Raw genomic sequence first — 21,268 nt, 5'->3', positions numbered from 1 at the left:
GCGGCCGTGGTGTCCCCCAGGGATCAGTGTTGGGCCCAGTTCTGTTTAATATCTTTATCGATGACTTAGATGAAGGAATTGAGTCCATCATCAGCAAATTCGCAGACGACACCAAGCTGGGAGGAAGTGTAGACCAGCCAGAAGGCAGGAGGGCTCTGCAGAGGGACCTGGACAGACTGGAGAGTTGGGCTGATTCCAACGGGATGAGGTTCAACATTCCAAGTGCTGGGTCCTGCACTTTGGCCACAACAACCCCATGGGGAGCTCCAGGCTGGGCACAGAGTGGCAGAAAGGGAGCTGGGAGTCTGGATTGCCAGGAAGCTGAAGAGGAGCCAGCAGTGTGCTCAGGTGGCCAAGAAGGCCAATGGCATCCTGGGCTGGCTCAGGAACAGCGTGGCCAGCAGGTCCAAGGAAGTGATTCTGCCCCTGTACTCAGCCCTGGTGAGGCCACAGCTTGAGTCCTGTGTCCAGTTCTGGGCCCCTCAGTTCAGGAAGGATATCGAGGTCCTGGAGCAGGTCCAAAGGAGGGCAACCAGGCTGGTGAAGGGACTCGAGCACAGGCCCTATGAAGAGAGGCTGAGAGAGCTGGGGCTGTTCAGCCTGAAGAAGAGGAGGCTCAGGGGAGCCTCATGATTCTATGATTCTATGAACTGAGGACACTGCTTTGGGGTATCTCTGAGGATGGAGAGTTCTCAACTCCTCTGGGCAAATTTTTCATCCTACCCAAAGTCTGGTATATGTAATAATTAACTGGTATATGTTTTCTACTGGAAAAAAATGACTACGTGCCATATGTGATCCTCATTTTTCACATGCTCAGGATACTCAGAATTCCCAAGAAGGTCTTAGGGCTTGCATTTGGCCACCTTGCCTTCACTGACAGAGTTAACATGTTGAAAAAGCTAAAGACAAAACTAGTAACACTTCATACAGGTTCTTACTCACGTTTTAGCCATGATTTGCACCTCATATTAAGGCTTGCAAACTCAACTTGAAGAGTACATAGTTAGATTTCAAGGTCTAGCATTTTCCCCTTATCAAAGCCATTCATATTTATTCAATAAAACTCTGTTGTTTTAACATTGCTCAGTAACAACTAAATAATTTTTAAAACCACCATCACACCTGTAGGACAGAAGTCTTCCTGGGTATGAAAATACCAAACTCAGTAACTCACAAGCTGCCCTTGTTTCATGAAATATCACATGTGAGTTATGATTTCAGTGTCCCAGACTCAATGACAATTTGAAGCATGCTAATTAAGATCTACAATGGGATTTTAAAAGTTGAGAGACCAAAAAAACCCAGAAATCAATAAAAAAATTTTTTTTTATTTTTTAAGTTATACTCTCAAAACAGAAAAATGAAACCTTTTTTTCTGGGAAAAAATTTTATCCTATGAATAATACTTTTACTTCCACTTACAAGGACATGACTTTTCATCAGATTGCTCTTAAATCAACTAAGAGGAGTCACTGTTGAGGAAAAATTATCACTGAAGTGATAAGACAAGCAACCTTTATCTTCTGAGGCACAAATAGGATAATCTGGGAATCAAAACTGGGTTCTAACTATGGAACTGGTCATTAATTTTTATCACTCCTAAGCTATCAGGTGGTCTCTCCAGGACTCCAGCCAATTCCATAAAAACAAGTCTGTTGCATAGCAGACTTCAGCTAGAAGCCAAGTTATACTGTGTTCAAGAAAAGAGGTTGTAAAAAGGAAACTTCAGGAGAACCTGAACTAAAATAAGGCAAAAAAAACCCCGAGTGCTTCATAGAGATGTTCACTGAAGTGTAAATACTAGGAAAATATTCAGAATCACATACCAAGAAAACTCAGCCCAGTGAGAGCTAGGTTAGTTCTAATTTTTTTGCCTGTTTTATAAATCTCTGTAAAAATTAGTGTCAACTTCAGCCAACAATGTTTGCATTATAGTAACAATATGGATGTAGATCTTCATCCATCCAATCATCCTCAGAAAGAAAGAAGCCCTTAGACATTGTGAAAATTTGAGAAGAAGTTTACAAAGGGTTTTCTAAATTAGATTTCCCCATAGGAATAGGTCTTGATGTTTTAAAATTAAGATCTGTGATGTTTAGTTTCCTCTGGTTGTCATGGGAATGTGAATTAGCAATCCCTGGCATTAAAGAGGAGCTTGATTTTTCATGCATGATTTTTCAACAACTCTTTGCACTGCAATCAGCTTCATTTATTACCACTTATTAGTTCCACCTATATTGACAGGAAAATCAGTAGTTTACAAGGACAGGAAAAAGGCTCCTACTGTTTGTACAGAAAAGTCAGAAATTACATGCTGGCAATAACAAAATATTGATGCTCTTGGTCTTTGTGACAATGGGCAGGACAAGTCCTCTCACACAACTCCATCGATACCTTCAGAAAAAGTTTGAGAGACATTTTCAGAGGAAACCAGAGACTGCCAGGAGAACACAAAGAGCAGTAAAGCACTCTTGTGGACATTCAATGGCTTACAAAATGAAGAGAGCACATTAAAAACCAGGGGGATGGAGTCTACTCAGACATAATCCAGTAACTCAATTAGCATTCAGGCTTTAAGCTGTTCATTGAGTGCAGAGCAGACTTGCCTCAAGAAATTCATAGCACCTTTGGGTAAGGCCACAGCAGAATGTGTTTATTGAAATCTGCATCTGGTAATAATTTGTCCAGCAGCAAACTTTTTTTCTTTTCTCACTCAAATGACCCACAGGGGCCCATATACTCTGCAACTGTTTGCTTGCACTAAGATGCACATTGTGTAATTTATGTTCTTAATTATAAACCAAAGTTTATCAGCATGTTTGTCTGTGTTGTTTAATGTCTTATTTGTCACATGAGAATAACAGAACTCATCTTGAGCAGCCTACTCATTCTTCATTTTAACAAATATATTGGAAGATACTTAATCCTTAAATTACTTTGCTTCTCCCTTCTTTGCTGGAGATTTTTCCTATAGAGAAAAGCAGTCAACGTAGCTTGAAAATCTCTCAAGAAGTTTCCTTTTCCCATGACCAAACCCATAAAAAAAAACCCCAAATCCAAACAAAAAACAACCAAAGAAAACAACTCCAAAACTCAAAACAAAAGAGAGAGAATGCAGGCTATAATCCTAATTTACCAAATACTGTTTTAGCAATATATACCTTGTTCAAACTTGTAACCTGGCCCAAAAGAAAGTCTTGTTTTTATAAAACCTCCTTGGCTAAAAATTAAATATTTTGGGAAATGCAACTCTTGTCCTCACCACCTGTCTAATCCTAAATCCCACAAAGTGGGAAAACTGATTAGAGCAAGGACAAAGAAAAAGTCAGCATCCTGCTAAGGGGAAGAAAGGGGGCTTAAAAACCCTTCACCAAGAGGATCATATTTTGTCTCCAGATATGCACTTGTTCCCTCCCAGTATTTTAAGCATTAATTCATAAACTTTGTTGCTTACTGACTAACAAGTCTTCACTAGAATTCCCATAGAGGGACTGCATTCTTAAGACAGATCCAGTTTTCTGAGGTTACTTCAGGAATTATGAACATTGTTCTTTCTGTTACTCAGACTGACAGAGTTCCTCTGGGCTTCCTTACAGCAGGACATCAAGTATTAGGTTAGCAGAATAAAAAGAACCCAAATTTACAGTAATTTTGAAGAGCATTTGAGTCATTATAAGGTGGGATGCATCTAGATGGGTCTCACATGTAAAGGCCACCTGGGAACCTTTTGGTACACCCTGTGCAAAAGGGGACCAGGACAGCTGATACCTTTACAATCTTTATTACTACAACAGGGAAATGCAAAAGGATTCAGAAGAATTTATTTTGGGGGGCTGAGAGGCTTACCATTAAGCTGCCTTAACTTTCCCTGCCCTCTCCTTTACACAACTTGAATTTTAAGAAGCTTACATTGCATTACTTTTATCTTTGTGGATATAAAAGTGCCCTATTTCAGTAACACTGGAGCATCAGAGAAGGAAGCTGAGAGCAGAGGGAAGCATTAAGGCATTCTTTCTACAGGACCAAGATCCTAAGCACTTGGTAATTCTTCTTTTGTTTACCACATACAGTTAATGCTGCAGTTACACAGAAAATCAGGTCTCTATCCCAATTAAAAAATTACCTTTTTTATGACAGAACCACAAAATGAATGTCTAATCAGGGCAGCTTACTGAAATGTTAGATGGTTATTCCCAAAAAGTTTACTTCAGGGGTTTCTGAATTTGCATGAGAAACAGAGGACTCTTGAGAGGTTTTTTACTTTTATCATATTAATGCTCTTATCTTCACTAAACAAAGTGACTTCAATGCCATTTATTTTTGTTAAATCTTCCCAGTGTCACAATCAGGTCCTGTTATTCACCCTGCAGATCAGGCACTGCCAGCAATAGGGACTACCTGAATCTTTGCCAATGGGGCATGAAAGGACTTAGGTACAGCACCTCCTGCACCCTTCCATCAGCTTGCTCTTGCCTAAACCCTTGAAGCCACAGAAACCCTAAATCCACCAAAAATGCCAAATATTATCACAGCATTCAGAACAGAAAAATATGCTATCTTGATTTAAATCAAAAGGGATGTGAGGATCTGGCAGCAGCACTGCTCAAAGGCCATTTCAACAGTGAACAGAACAAATGCTTCCTTTCAGACAGGTGCATTATATAATTTATATCATATATACATTATTAAATGTGCAATAAATAACAAAATTAAATCCAACAAACCACTCTTCTTCAGTCCCTCCCTACCACATTTGGCAGCTGGGTCCTCACTGCTTTCTCATTAGGTGCCTAAAAATAATAAGTTTTATGAATCCTTCACAGACTTCAAATTGCTGTGTCCCCCAGTGCCAGAAATTCTGGTGATGCCTCAGAAGTGCTGAGTTCCTACTCACCAGATCAGTCATTTCAGTTACAGAAGTCAGCTGTAACTTCCCCTTGGAATGTCAACCACTGGCAAAGAAACTATGCCAGAACATGGAACCTGTTCAGTTGTATTAATGCTAATTTATTGTACTGGATCATTACACTGTCTGTGAAAACTGGGGTATGGAAAACAACAGTAAAAAATGTAATTCAGTGTACTAAGTTTCCTTAGAGTCATGATTGGTTTCTAAAGACACCAACACAAAGTTTTCAGATGTTACTGCTTCAGTACAGCAATTGGGTGCTATACTCTTAACTAAAAATAATAAAATAAAAATAAAAATAAATACTGGTTAATAGATACTGCCACGGCACAAATCAAAGCATTGCCTCATCTGTTCAAATACTCCTTGTTTAGATGCTGATCTAATGAGCACAATTAAAATAATTAATACAAAAGAAAACTCATGTAGCTTTGCAGCTGAGATGCTGTTATTTTTAGAACAGGAAACATCAGAAAGCACAGACACTTTGAGCCCCCTGCTCTGATACTGAACACTCCTAACCTATTAATATTATTTATAAAGAGGACAGACAATCCTGAATTATTACCTACACAAGCCAGTACTCAAAATCTGCACAGACATTATGGAGAACACAGATTACATATTAATGCTACAGCAGTTTTGTAGCACCTGGAAAGGTGCCATATTACTAAGGCTAATTTTTTTTTATAGCTCATATAGAATGAGGCACTATCTGCTATTCGTTGCATAGCTTTTTTCTTCACATAAAATCTGATGAGATTATAAGTTTATTCACAGAACTTTCCATTTTATAGCCATGCAAAACTCACTGTGCAGTTTCATAAGGAGATAGATTTTAACTCTATCAATGTTTTAGCACTATGAAAGCAATTCAGAGTTGAATATATCATTTTTTAAAAAAAAGTGCAGCCTGCTACTAACCCGAATGCCATTAATTCCATTTCTTTCAGTGACTTAAGTTTAATTTTTTTCCCACATATTTGATGTTTCAAACAAAAACCACAGCTTGATACCAACAGCAGCTTAAATACAAAAAAATTATTCACACAGAGCAGTCATTGTTTTCTCTGCCCCCAAGTATTCTTACATTTGAGTTTGCAGGGTTTCATTTGACTAATAGCTATAAAAGTTTTATTAAACTATCAATCTATGCAGCTAATCAGTAGCTCCTTTTCCTGAAGGAGTAGTTCCATGGCTTTGTAGTTTCCTGAAGTTCATGGCTTTGAGACAAGCTGACATAGGAGGTTTATGACAAGGTAGATTTATTCATCCCAAGTGATAGGAGTAACCTGTCCTCACTTCTAAAATCTCTGTTTGGAATTCACACATTAGCAAGTGCTGTCTGATGAAAATATGTTTGTAACTCCAAGGACTGCACGTGGCCTTCCCAGGCCTGAAGGGATCAACACTTTTATTCTGATGGATCACAAAAGAGAAGTATTTGTGCACACTGGTTGCTGGTGCAATTCCTAGGAAGGGCATTTGAGTATTATTAGGAACAATAATGGGAATTACCACTGAAGGCATCAGGGGAAAGACAAAGGCATCATGTTTGGGTATGGAACAGAGGAAAGACTTCTCAGATCATAGAATCCTAGAATGGGCTGGGTTGGAAGGGACCTCAGAGCTCATCAAGTCCAACCCTTGATCCACTCCCCCCGTGGTTCCCAGCCCATGGCACTGAGTGCCACATCCAGGCTCTTTTGAAATATCTCCAGGGATGGAGAATCCACCCCTTCCCTGGGCAGCCCATTCCAATGCCTGATCACCCTCTCTGCAAAGAATTTTTTCCTAATATCCAACCCAAACCTCCCCTGGCAGAGCTGAAGCTCTGCCAGGGGAGGTTTGGGTTGGATATTAGGAAAAAATTCTTTAGTCCATGCCCTCTTGTCCCACAGATATCTGCCCAACCCCCCCCTGGCTCCAACCTCCTTTCAGGGAGTTGGAGAGAGTGATGAGGTCTCCCCTGAGCCTCCTCTTCTCCAGCCTCAACACCCCCAGCTCCCTCAGCCCTTCCTCACAGGACTTGTGCTGGATCCCTTCCCAGCCTCCTTGCTCTTCTCTGGACCTGCTCCAGCACCTCAAGCTCCTTCCTGAGCTGAGGGGCCCAGAACTGGACACAGGACTCAAGCTGTGGCCTCCCCAGGGCTGAGCACAGGGGCAGAATCCCTTCCCTGGACCTGCTGGCCACGCTGTTCCTGAGCCAGCCCAGGATGCCATTGGCCTTCTTGGCCACCTGGGCACACTGCTGCCTCCTCTTCAGATATTCCTTCAAAGCTCAGCATAGGCACCATCAGAAAGATCACATCTGTGCCTCTTCAAAGGCTGTAAAACTCAGTTTGAACTGCTTGGTGCTGATGTAACAATTACCTCTCTTGGAAAAATTTCAACAGTAGAACCACTACAGATTGAGCAGAGCATTGTGGTAAAGGACAGACTTAGTAAATCTATTTTAGGCATGTAGTAGCAAAGCAGAAGAAGGAGAAAGCACTGGAAATTTACATACATTTTTAAGTCTGCCATAACCAAGGTTCATTTCTCATTTGGCCTGTGTTCAGCAGCATTTTTTTTTTAATTTTTTTTTTCCCGAAAAAAAATTATCATTATTTAAAGATCTGGGAAATATTGCTTGATGAATGAATAAAAATGATGACACTAATTGACATCATGAGAAAACTCAGAATAAAAAATAACCCACCTCCTGAAAGACAGACTAATCTCTTAATCTCTTAAAAAAGAGATTCCAGGGCAGGCCTGAATCTGTCAAAATGAATTTCTCCTGAAATGCAGCAGATTAAAAACATGAAGGAAAAGCAAAAACCTCATAGACACAGAAAAGTGTCAAATATTAATTTTGGTCGACCCACTAGTAGTGTTTTTGTGGGAAATTTTCTTAAATTCTCAATATTGCTTGGTTAAAAAAAAAAATAAGTAAAGTTGTGGATTTTACTATCATAATATTGCTGGGTTTTTTCTGTTTTGTTTGTTTGTTTTTAGCTCTTTGTGTTATTTTTTCACCATGAAATACATTAGGGTAATATACTGTAGAATCAGAAACAAGAAGGATATTTTTAATAGCAAAGCAGATTGGAAATTCTGAATTTTCTTCCAAATTTGGGTAAGTACAAAGTTCACTTTCAATACCAGCTGCCTCTTACACAACTAAGCCTTGTTCCCCAAGGGATGGCTTAAAAAATGGTTAGGCACAAACTTCAAATAAGTGCAGAATCAGAATAAAAGAGGGTTTCTTTATATTTTCTTCTATTTAAATAACTCAGAGCGTTTCACTAGCATGTTTGGGTTGGGTTTTTCAGTTGTTTGTTTTAAATCAACCCCATCCTTCTGTAGGAGTTGAGTCCTAATCTGCATTGTTTGTGCTTCAGTAAACCAGCACAGCAAGGAGACTTTGCAAACACCAAACAGGGCTCATTCACTGACTACAAGAACTTGTCAGAGAAACTACAGACACTATGGATCACATTTTAAGAGACAAAAAACCCAAAGTACAAAATTACAGAAGTAAAAAACCAGAGACATCATGACCTGCTAGCACCAATATCTGGCCTCTGGTTCAGATTTTCTTTCTTTCAAAATTCTTTGATTCTCTCTGAGATGGCAAAGAGTCCTACCACTTCTTGTGCTTTAATCAGTCATAAAGTGAAAATTTTATTTATTTATTCTTTCATCCTGATGAAAGCAGGAAGTATAGTTATGCTTGCTAAACATCCAAGTAATTTAGGGATTTAAAATAAAAATATATTTATACCTTATATACTTTATACATTACATACATCATATATTATATATTACAGATAATATATATTGTATACAATATATATTATGCATAATATATATTATATATAGCATATAATATATATTATATACATCATATATTATATGATATATAATATACATTGCATATAATATATACATCATATATTATATGATGTATAATATACATTGCATATAATATACATCATATATTATATGATATATAATATACATTGCATATAATATACATCATATATTATATGATATATAATATATATTGCATATAATATATACATCATATATTATATGATATATAATTAATATAATTATAATATAATATAATTATATTATATAATTATATACTACATATAATATATATCATGTACAATATATATTATGCATCATGTATATTATATATTGCATATATCATATACATAATATATAATATATAATAATACATATATAATATATATGTAATACATATATAATAATACAATACTTCATATTATATTGTTATATTTATACTTTATACTAATATTATATTATATTTATACTTTAAATACACATATTTATACTTAGGTCTTATTAAGAACTGAGAAAAATTAAGTTTCTGTACTTCTGAAGATGGATAAAGCTGGAAAAGTCTTGTATGGAAGTTCAGCTACTGTAGGGAATTCATGCAAAAATTTTACTTTGCTACTATTATCACTCCTTCTATCCAGATATTTCAGCAGAATTTTAACTCTTAGTGATTTCAAGAGCACTCAGGTATGTTCAGGTAAGGATAAGCCTGGTTACTTGGATTAATTGGGCTTTGGAGAACAGTGGCAGCAGGTTCTGATGTAACAATTAAATAAGCACCCTTAAAGGTTTCTTAGAAAATCTTACAAAAGGGAGTGCATCTTCCACAACTATGGAATAATCCTGTCTGTGGCATTCATTAATTTGTCAGTTTTACTTCCACAAGTGTGGCACATCAGTGAAAATTCATCTTTCCCACAGAGAAATGAAGTGCACACCAGGAAAGCTGAGGTATAGGCAAACCTGATATATGAGACTATTTTAACTACAAAGAGAGCTCTCCAGACCTGCAAAATCCCACATATTCTGCAGGGTTAAATCTCACATACATGGCAAGCAAAGCAGCTGATTTTAGAGTTCCACTGTGATATCTGGAAGTCATTCAGTTGGTGGTGGTTCTGTCTCCAAACCAAGACCTCCAGCTTCTGATTAATAATTCAAGAACCACACAGGCTTTTGCTATTTTAAGCCCAGCTATTAAAATTGTCTATATACTGAGCAAACACCAAGCTGAGAAGTTCACATTAGGAGTAAGGAGGCAAAGTCATTGGGAAAACAGAAGTGTAATTTTTTTAAGTGAGCTTGGGCAGCTCCCAAAGTGAACTGTGTCCAGGGGAACCAAGGTCCAAGTGCTGATGTGGGAGTTTCCCACAGCTTCTGGGCCTTCAAAGCCATGCATGTCATCAGAGTCTCTTGATGAAACCCTACAGAAATACCTAACTGGTATTAAAAAACAAAATATGTCCCACAGAACCAAAATTAAAGCTGGATGGGGGAAAGCAGATGCTTGGAATTTATTGTCACATCAAGACAGAATCAAAATATTTGCTAATTTTATTATTTACCAAGTAAACCAACATGCTAAGGAAGGTCATGCAAAACATTTATAATTTCCTGATGCATGTCATGTTGAAGAAGTAAGTGCTCTATAGACTGAAAACTCTGCAGTTAGTATAAGTTTGAACAATCTGGTAAATTTTCTACTCTGAATTATGATTATATTTTCATCAGTCACTTAAAAAAGAGAAGGTAAAGTATGTCAAGAAGGTACTAATACTCAGCTCAACAGCACAGCACTGGGAGAGGAAATGGAACAATGCAAGTTTAAAAATTATTTAGTAAGTAGAAAGGCTTTCATATCTTACTGCAATTTGTATTGTTTTAATCTGGGCACTATGCTAAGCATTGCAGAAAGATACTGTCTTCATGGAAGCTTCAGGCCATCCAAAAATGTTCTATTTAACATAGAGACTCATCTGGAACACACATGACTTATCCAGAGCCCCTTTTAAGAAACACAAAACTTAGAAGCAATTCTTAAAAAATAGCTTACTATTTACACCATTAAAGCACTCACACACAACTCATGGAATCAGCTAAGCTTTTGTTAGGTGATTTTTAAAAAGTTAAGTGTGTCATCCAACTTGAGATGCACTCTGCTGAATCAAGGCTAAGTGTGTGATTCAACTGCAGATGCAATATTCTGAGGCATAAGACCAGCATGACAAAAGCTCTTGTTCTTCTGCCCACAACAAAGCATTCTGAGGACAATATTCAATTAAATGCTCTTCCAGAATTGATATTTTAAAAGCAACCCTTTTAAAGCAAGAAGACTGAATAACTTCTCAAAGGAACAGTCAAATATTCTAATTAGCAAATCAGCCCATGTGTCTTATGAAACCTCTGTCACTGCATTTACAGTTTTTTAGAATGCCATGTATTAAGCATATAAACATAAATCAAAAGCACTGATCTTACCAAATCTACTGCCTCCATTTTAGCTCAGAAGTAGCCTGAAATACCACTTTGAAGTCTTGTAACTCAGCAACATAATGCATTGTATGAGAAAAAAAAGCTCAAAACACAACTCAACAGAAAATACACTAAAGCTCTCTCCTGTGCTCCTACCTTTTTTAAGAAAACTGCCCCAGGTTTCTCCCTGAGGAAGTAGTGGGGGACATTAAAACCACCTCCTTATTTTCCAGTTAACAGTGGCAAAACATGAAAAAAAATCCAGGTCTTTTAATCCAAAGAAAGCAAGCACACTCCAGAATCTGCAAATAATCTGCTTGTTGGACCTTACTGTTCATAAACAAACTTTACCAAGACAATTAAAACAGTTACCCTGATAAAACAGATGAGTTTTTACAAAAACACAGCTTTTTACAAAAATACAGCTGCAGGTTCTATAGCAGCTGGGCTGATTTGAATGCATTAGCTTTGCAAATATTTTGTACACCACCTTTTCCACCTATGAGCCACGATATCACTGCATGAATCTCACTGGTGAACCCAAAGATTTTTGAAAGCCTACTAGTTCCATTTTTTATGCCAAACTTTCAACTTCACTAAGCTGCAATAAACTCACACCAGACTCTAAAGATCGTAAAGAATATCTAAAGCTTTTTAAACAAACACCTGTAAAAGTTATGAAGCTGCAAAATGTAATTAATATCTGCAAAATTATAGATGACTAACTTGGGCTAGTGTTTTTAATACTGTCATTAGCAGACTAGACACTTCTCAGCAGCCTCAAAGACAGGGATGGCAATGGCTTTTACTGTAAATGAGTAGCACTTGGTAAAGCCCATTTGTTTCCTCTGTTGGATCCTTCTCATATACATATATTTAAATTTTTTCTAGCTATCACCAGGCTGATTTCAGAATACACCAGGTATTTCATAGTTAATATCTCCAGCATGTGCTCCAATTATTTTAAAAGGTTAGAACATGAAACAGAGAACCAAATCACCATTATCCCCCACAAACCTTATTAAGTAACACTGCTGAGCCACTTCCAGCTGAAAAAACAGCTATAGCATTTTCAAGGGCTCCAGTGACTGAATGATCACCTCTCCAAGCCAACTTTGGAAACATCCACGTGATATGACTACACCAAAATTCAATTACAGATGGAGAACAGTACAGACATTTGAAGACAGAGTAAAGGTTACAGATCACAATTAAAATACAAAATTAAGACAGGTATCTGTTTCACTTTTATGGGACCAGCTCAACATTGCAGCTCTTTAGATCCAGTTGTTGCCCATAAGATCAAACCATACCCCAACTTCAGTTCACATTACAACTTCTGTTGCCAGACACAAGTAGAATCAAGCAGTACAATAATTACATTTTAGATTGACCTAAACCAGTAATATATTTCTTTATACCATATAACATAAATCACCAGTTTTATGTAAAAAATCCTTTTCATAAGAATTTAAAATTAATGTCAGCTGATGTCTAACCTACCTAGGAACCTGTGTAAGTACTGGGGGTTTTAGCTAATCTTGGGCTCTGTGCTACCATGGCTCCCCCTCCTCAGTTCTTTGTATACAAGACTTGTAACACTTGCACAAGTGTACACTTCCAAGGAAACTCACCCTCCTAGATGACATGGAACTCCCCTGATATAAATTCAGAACTGTTAAGCAGAAGTGTCACTTAAAATTTTTTTGTAATTTCATAAAATGTGACAATCATAAAATAAATAATAATAGTGCTACATATTTCTAACTGGCTGCCAACATGCATCCCATCATCTATTGCACAAAATAATGACCTCTCCAACTCAATTCTATAACATGAAGAGGACATCCTTTATCTCAATGGAGGGAACATACCTGTGGCTTGTGTAGATCATCCTGTGAATAAAATATCACTGATGGATTCTATTTAATCACAAAGTTATGGAGCTGAACATAAAGCCAAGCACCCCTCACTTCCACTTGTTTATTGTTAACATGCAAAGTGTATTTTCTTACCTCAGCAGCCTGTGTCTCCTGGTGTAGTAAAGTTAGACCTGTCAAGTCTTCCAAGAAGGAATGTGAAGAATTAAAAACTTTTGCTAGGAAATTAAACCCCTCTCGTTCGTATTGGTCAAGGACCTGTCAAATAAACAAACAGAAAAGGATTTCAAGTAAGATTCCCATCATGTGATTCACCATATGCTGCTCACAAAATGAAAGTAGAGTCTTTCTAAACCCTCAAAAAATGCCTGTATTTTGTAAACAGGTAAAAATTACAGAGAAAAATCATTTCTCTCAACTTGAATTTCTGAAGTGGGCAAAGGTGGAGTTAAGAGGAAAGAGATGTAAGGTTTAAGACTTCATGATTTTAACATATTTTTAAACTCATTACAAGACAGATTATATGGCAAGAAGAAAAACTTAGTTGCAAACTCATGAAAGGAGCATTTGAGTAACAATAAAAGACCGTTCCAGTGTATCAGTTAAGGGAAAGAACCATGCTGGGACAGACTGAAAAATTCCCCAAGCCAGTGTCCAAGTCCAACATCCTCCCTGTCTCCAGAGATTCATGGTTCTGGGACTATTGCACCTTAAACACCACTATTTTTCTACTCTCATTTTCCCAGTTTACTTTTTATTTTGAGAGTCTTACAGACTCCTGCAAGGAGGGTTTCAGCCTATGCTCCTCTCAACCCCCTGACCACAATCCATGTTACTTGAAGTAACTGACAAGCTGATTTCAATCGAGGATGATGGAAACTGAGGAAAGAAAAGATAAATGTCAAAGGATTTTGCAAGTTTGGTGTAAGCAGGTAGCAAGAACGTGGAAGAAACTGGTGATAGAGCAATCCCAGTATCCATTGTTTTCCTGGTTTTGTTCTACCATTGTTCTACCAAGATCCTGCTCTGCTGCCACCAGTGTCACAGGTGGAGCAGCTGAGCTGGACAGAGTGCAAAGCAACTTTTTCTATGGAGATTCATGGAGGAGAGCAGTATGCATGCAGGAACTTCAGCAACACACAATATTTGAATACAAAGGAGCAGCCAGTAAGTATATAGGGCACTGAGGACAGAGAGGCAGGAGAAGGGTTGCCAGGGTCCCACCACATAGAGAAGATGGAAGCTCTTCACAAGAGATTATGGAGTGGTTTAATCCACGAAGCCAAATCCCTGCCAAAAACCTGGTCCTCTCAAAAACACTGTTGCCTTTCTCAGTAGATACATCTCAATTATCACCTTCCTCAGATAAATCGATGTCACTTCAAGAACAAAGAACACAAGAAGGGGATAATGAGCAAGCAGTTTGTGAGACTTATTTTTTTAGAATTATGATCCTTTCAAAAAGCCAGGATCTGCACCTCTTCCAGCTGCTGTTCCTGATGATTTGCTCCTGCCTCTCACCCTCCCCACACATACACTGTTCCTGTGTAGCCAAACCCCATGCATGTCTTGAGTCCTTGCACGAGTCCTCCTTCACCACACCAGCTTTACAAGCAGCTCTGCACTTCTGTCACCTCAGACTTCTCAGAAACATGTCCTCTGCTGACACTGGGGTACAGCTGGATTGGAAAAAAGCTCCAGCATAAGCCCAGCACTTACAGACAAATGCATCTCCAGAAGTGCCCACTCAGAGGAAAAGCACCCAAATCAGCCATCCTGGCTCCTGGACTCCGTGCACAGATACCTGGTTTTTCATTCTTTGATGGATACGTTTCCCTGTGCAACTTCTCTGTAACCAGGGAAATTCATTTCCTCTGGAAATTAATTTAAAAAACACCTTGGAAGGTCTGTTCTGTTTTAAAACTTCAACCAAGTGAGCTTCACTCCAAGGTTTAAAAATGGAAGCCATTCACCCTTCTTTGGGCAAGAGCAGAGGGAAAAAGGAGGGCACACACACAATTGTTTCATTATGAATTTATCTAACTCAAGCAAAACCACTATTTACTCTCAACAGTTTTACTGTTTTCTAGTTTAGCAATTACTAGAGGTCTCAAATATCCTTTGCACTGATAAATCTTAAAATTGTGAGAACATCTATAGCCCAACAGTATTCTTCAGGACAACAGGACTACCAACATTTATATTGTGTCCTAGAGGAATTCAAGCTCATTTAAATATTTATATTTAGCTGTCAGACTCTCAGTTTACCAGAAAAACAGACTTGGATCTACACTCATTCATACAAAGTGTCCATCTAGCTGGAGGTTCATCTACTGCATCCTTAATGTTTCCAAAAAACCCAGAAATAAAACCATTTGAACCACAGCTATATGCAGGGGAAAAAGACAGCTATAGGTGACTAGGACAAACATTTGGAACCTTCTGACCACACTTCACACTTTCAAACTAAAAAGATAAAAACTGCACTTCAAGTTCTCTTATAACACCTGGAGAACCTGTGCTTCAAACTGTAAATCTTTATTTTGCCACACATGGGTTTTCATATTTTGGTGCAATGACCCAGGGGCAAAATCTGAAATTAAAAAAGATAAAAGGAAATTAAAAAAAAAAAAAAAAAAAGATTTAAAAATGCTTAGGAAGATGCTTAGGAATGTATTTGGGTTTTTCTTTTTTTGCTCCTGAGATAAACACACTGTGACAAACTCATCTGACTATTCACAATCAATGCAAAGAACTGGGCAATTCCAGAATTCATTTGAGATGTGTCCTCTTCATGTTATCCATGATATTTATTGTGAAATGGCATTATGAATATGTAAATACATTTGATGACTATTCACAGAACAGTCATTCAAAATTCTAATTAAACAACCAGATGTGCAGGTTCTCTCTTGCATCTGGCTCTTGGACAAACCCTGTATACAGACATTGATTTATAAACATGGATTAGGTTCCCAGCCCTGCCTGTGCATATTCCTCAAAGCTATCAGCATTATCAAAAGTGTTGCTGTTGCTTTAACTTGTTGGAACCACAAAACAGGGGTTATGAGATATTATTTTAGAGATGTGGGCCAGACTGCAGTTTAATTGTACAATGAGACAATATCCAGACTATATACACAATGAAACCTGAGCCTTAGCCTAAAATATTGCAGCATATCAAAGACATGCAGGGGCAACAACAAGAAAATATTTTGGTATCTTCTCAGAGGTAGAAAGTGCTAAAAGATGTAGAGTACCTCAGGAAATGCAAATATGGAAAGAGTAGGGACCTGAGTGCAGCTTTACTATATGCAATAAGTCTATCAAAGAGCCTTGAAATCTGGTTGATTTTATTACTCAGCTAACTATGCCTTGATCCTCAGTTACAAAGAATTGTGGCTCAAGCTTGAAAAGAAAATTTCCAGGTATTGCTTCCTCAGTTAGTACATTACTCCTGTGCTCCAGGATGCTCTGTATAAACTGCCCTGGTTTATTTCACAGACCTGCTTACCCTTTCTACATTCCCTGCTGTAGCTATAGATGAATTCTTACCTCCTCACACAAAGCAGACTATGCTGACATCCCCAGTGGTGAGCATTAGGTTGGGATGAATCACCTGGAAGAACTTCTATTAAATCCCTATGGATTTAATGGATATTAAATGCCCTATGGATCATGGAAGAAGCTAGGAAGACTTCCTTTTTGTCTTTTAAATTATTATTCTTACAATAAGATCACAAAACCATGAGTTGAAGATACATTACTTTTGAATCTAGTGAACTCTCATTCATTTTGGTTTTTTTTTTTTCCAAGTCAAGTAGAAATAATACACATTACATGACTGCTACTTTAATGGAATGATTAAAAAACTTGTTTTCCCCCAACAGAATCTCCACCATGTCACACTGCTAGAATTTCCATGGCATGACAATGGCAAACTTAAGTTAGGGGAACAAATCTGACTCCAGACACAGTATCTTAAAAGCCTGAAGTAGAACAATACAGAATATTTTTCTTGCATTAGCACCCACAGGATCCAAAAAAAACAATTAAAACTTGAAGTTGCTGCTTATAATTACTTGCTTTTTATAATGGGAATGGCCTGCTGAAGAAAAGTGGCTGCTAAGTAGTTGTGAAACAGAAATTCCAGCCACATTGCCCAGAGAATAATATCTCAAGGAGACAAAGAATGACTGGCAGCATCCTTTAGTTTGCTACCTGCAGTGGTGAGACCACTGTAGAAGACACACACTATAAAAAAATTCCTTTTAATACAGACAAGAAAATTTTGTCACCTTTGAGGACTTCATTTCTCAACTTGGATGATTAAATTTTACAATAAATACCATGAAAGAGACCACTGAAGAAGACACACACTATAAAAAAAATCCTTTTAATACAGACAAGAAAATTTTGTCACCTTCGAGGACTTCATTTCTCAACTCAGATGATTAAATTTTACAACAAATACCATGAAAGAGATGAACACTGTTAACTTGCACCCATCTAAACTTTACAACAAAATTCAGTAACAGGTGCCCTCTGATAAATGTCATGCAGCATATATTTGTTCAGAAGCCACTGAACAGAACTCAGAAAAAGAATGAAGCAAAAAAAAAAAAAAAAAGAAAAAAACCAACAAAAAACTCATCTCAAACTCCTGTGGCAGGAGACAAGAGAGGAATAGCCTGCAGGTTGTCAGAAATAAAGCCAATCTAGACATAAAAGAGGCACAAAATAATTCTTAAAGAGTGCCCAATTTGTTGCTGTGTGGAAATGACATTTTCTCCTATACAATCATGGCCAGCAGAGCCCAGAGGCCCATGGTTGGCATGACTTTGCTTTTTCAGCTCTTAACAATCCTCTTTGGTGGTAATACCATGCTTGGTACCATGTGATAATTGGGAATAACAGCTGTACAGGAAGACAAATACTTGAGAGATGTTATAATTTGTATTATTATTGATTGCAAATTAGTTACTATCTGACCACAGATGTAAAAAATCCCTCACAAACTTTTTCTGGCAATAAAGGTGTCACTCTCAAGCCAGTCAGTGACATGTCACTATGGAGAAATTGATTTTCTCAAACAGAAAACTTCAAAGCATTAAAAAAAAAAAAAAAAAAAAAAAGAACCAGGAGAACATAATTCTTCTTTCTGGCCAGCAAGGCAAGCTGGAGCAATACAGATTTATTAAGGAACTCTTATCTTTTTCTCACTCTTGGGTCACTTTTCAGAGCTTAGGGGAAGAATCAGAAAGTAGAATGCCTGCTGAATTTCATGTCTGTTACAAACACTGCCAGGAGAACCCACATTTTAAAACCACACTCTTCTGACAGATGTAAATCTCCTCTCAGGTTGATGCTCTAATCTCAGTTCCACTCTCCATTTGACAGAGCCAGAGCTCACACTGATTTTTCACATGATGGCATTTTAATAGAACAAATGACTCAGTGGATGCACATTATCACCACAGGGACAAATTAATATATTGCTAAAGCCTTTTGTGTAACTGATACACAGTAACCCACTTTGTTCACAGCCTTTTTATTCTTGCCTATTTATTGAAGAAAAAAAAAATTAATCTCATGGTAGGATGAAAAAAACAGAGGCTTAGAGTAAAAGGACTTGTTTCAAAATGAGAAACAGATGTGCAGCCTTGGTGTTATAGTCTTTTTAATAGCATTCTTCACAAAGAAGCCTCAACTGTTGGGTAGAAAGACATTCTGAAAGAGAATTTGGCTCCCAGATTGCTTCATAGCACAAAAGTTAATATGCATTTAAGTATAAAATACAAAAATCAAACTCATAAAACCAACAACCTGGCCACTCATCTAAAGTTGGCTCACATTTTCTGCCACATAATTTTTAAACTTCTTACCAATACTTGCATTTGTTTTGGCCTTTTTGTTTTCTAAGTAGTTAGCATCTGTAGAGCTTGAAGTGCTGCTGTTTACTTTCCAGGAAAAATAAAGAACTTAATGCTACTGGATTTATTGTTTACACAAAGAAAGATCTATGGGTAGCCTACCTCCAAACCAAGAAGGGTGCTGTATTTCACACTCTTCCTGGCTTCAAGCACTTTCCACTCTAAAAAAAAGACAGTATACTTCACCCCTGACTGCCATGCCTCCCCCCAGGGAGGACAGCTACTTCACTGAACACTTCAGGGTCAGAAAAAACTCCCAAAATTCAGTGTTCTGTTTAGAAAACTGACAAGCCCAGATACAATTTTGCACACTGCAGTTATCACAGGCAATGCAGGCTGAATGTAAAACTACTCTGAGTGTTTGCATGCTGAAAAGAGCCATTTCAGTTTCAACAGCTTCTGGGAAACTAAGACAAAATCTTGCCAGTTAAACCCTTCACACCTCAGTTTATCTGCTATTAAAACAGGAAGTTTAGAGAAAGACTACAATTGATGACTTGGATGAGGGGATTGAGTCCATCATCAGCAAGTTTGCTGATGACACCAAGCTGGGGAGAAGTGTTGATCAGCTGGAAGGCAGGAGGATTCTGCAGAGAGACCTGGACAGACTGGAGAGTTGGGCTGACTCCAATGGGATGAGGTTCAACAAGGCCAAGTGCCGGGTCCTGCACTTTGGCCACAACAACCCCATGGGGAGCTCCAGGCTGGGCACAGAGTGGCAGAAAGGGAGCTGGGAGCCTGGATTGACAGGAAGATGAACATGAGCCAGCAGTGTGCCCAGGTGGCCAAGAAGGCCAATGGCATCCTGGCCTGGCTCAGGAACAGCGTGGCCAGCAGGTCCAGGGAAGGGATTCTGCCCCTGTGCTCAGCCCTGGGGAGGCCACAGCTTGAGTCCTGTGTCCAGTTCTGGGCCCCTCAGTTCAAGGAGGATATTGAGGTCCTCGAACAGGTCCAAAGGAGGGCAACCAGGCTGGTGAAGGGACTCGAACACAGATCCTATGAGGAGAGGCTGAGGGAGCTGGGGCTGTTCAGCCTGAAGAAGAGGAGGCTCAGGGGAGACCTCATCGCTCTCTACAACTCCCTGAAAGGAGGTTGGAGCCAGGGGGGTGTTGGGCTCTTTTCCCAGGCAACTCTCAGCAAGACAAGAGGGCATGGTCTTAAATTGTGCCAGGGGAAGTTCAGATTGGATATTAGAAAGAATTTTTTCACGGAAAGGGTGATCAGACATTGGAACGGGCTGCCTGGGGAGGTGGTGGACTCTTCATCCCTGGAGACATTTAAAAAGCGACTCGATGTGGCACTCAGTGCCATGGGCTGGTGACTGTGGCAGTAGTTGTTCAAGGGTTGGACTCCATGATCTCTGAGATCCCTTCCAACCCAGCCTATTCTATGATTCTATGATTCTGTGTGAAGAGCCCTCCTAAGTGAGAAGAGAGTAAGGATAAAGCACATGAGCCATTAGGATGTTTGGTCTAGGCAGCTGCACAGGCAGCACTGCTATGTTCAGTATTTTATGAGACCCATAATTCTGGTTTCCTTAAAAAAAGTCCTCAGCTCCTAGACTCTTGTCTTTTCTCAATTTTTACTGCTGCTTGGTCTTAAGTCATAAAGAAAAATAAACCTAATCAGGTGATCCTGTAATTCACATAGCTGAACCTTTCTGAAGATTGCATAATGAGTTTTCAGGGGCCCAGTTCATGATACTGGAACAGAAAAGCCTGACCATGTTATATGAGCACAAAGATGACTCTTTAGACACCTTATCTTTTGATAATAATACAAGTATTACCCTTATGTGTTTATGAACTCTCAATTAAGTTTTGAAACAAAGTTCTGAAGAAGGTTATATTGCAGGTGCAAGCTGAAGAAGGCTACTCTGAAAATAGTGGAAAGGTCATAAACCACAGGCAAAAATGGCTTCACTGTTGGCTGATGCCCAAATCATTAAAACACCCTCTGCATGCACAATTTTCTCCTAACCTTCCCAAAAATCAATATTAAAAAAAGACAGCAAATCAGTATAAAAACATCACCAATACAATATGCTGAAAATTCATTGAAGAAAGAGACTGCTGTTTTTATTTAGAGTAGGAATGTAGCCATACAGACACACTTGGTCTGCTGCTATTACCTACACTGATTTTGAATTGCAGTGGACAGAAAATGGAGGGTAACTCACAGAGGAATAGGCCCTGAAAGGTCTCAAACTTTTCACA

At 38.4% G+C, this 21,268-nt stretch overlaps 1 protein-coding gene across 2 annotated transcripts in view; it reads right to left on the bottom strand.

Annotated features, from left to right (window-relative positions):
- ATG7 (autophagy related 7) overlaps window positions 1-21,268 on the bottom strand; it is a 102,277-nt gene that overhangs the window by 48,333 nt on the left and 32,676 nt on the right. For both annotated transcript variants that reach the window (XM_071755412.1, XM_071755411.1), the window contains exon 18: window positions 13,255-13,377. In XM_071755412.1, coding sequence (XP_071611513.1) covers window positions 13,255-13,377 — 123 coding nt within the window. The remainder of the gene's footprint in view (window positions 1-13,254; window positions 13,378-21,268) is intronic.

This window comes from Heliangelus exortis, chromosome 12, assembly GCF_036169615.1.
Source record: "Heliangelus exortis chromosome 12, bHelExo1.hap1, whole genome shotgun sequence".
In the NCBI taxonomy this organism is placed as follows: domain Eukaryota; kingdom Metazoa; phylum Chordata; class Aves; order Apodiformes; family Trochilidae; genus Heliangelus; species Heliangelus exortis.
The sequence above is the reverse complement of the archived record's forward strand: the minus strand, read 5'-3'. Positions and strand labels throughout refer to the sequence as shown.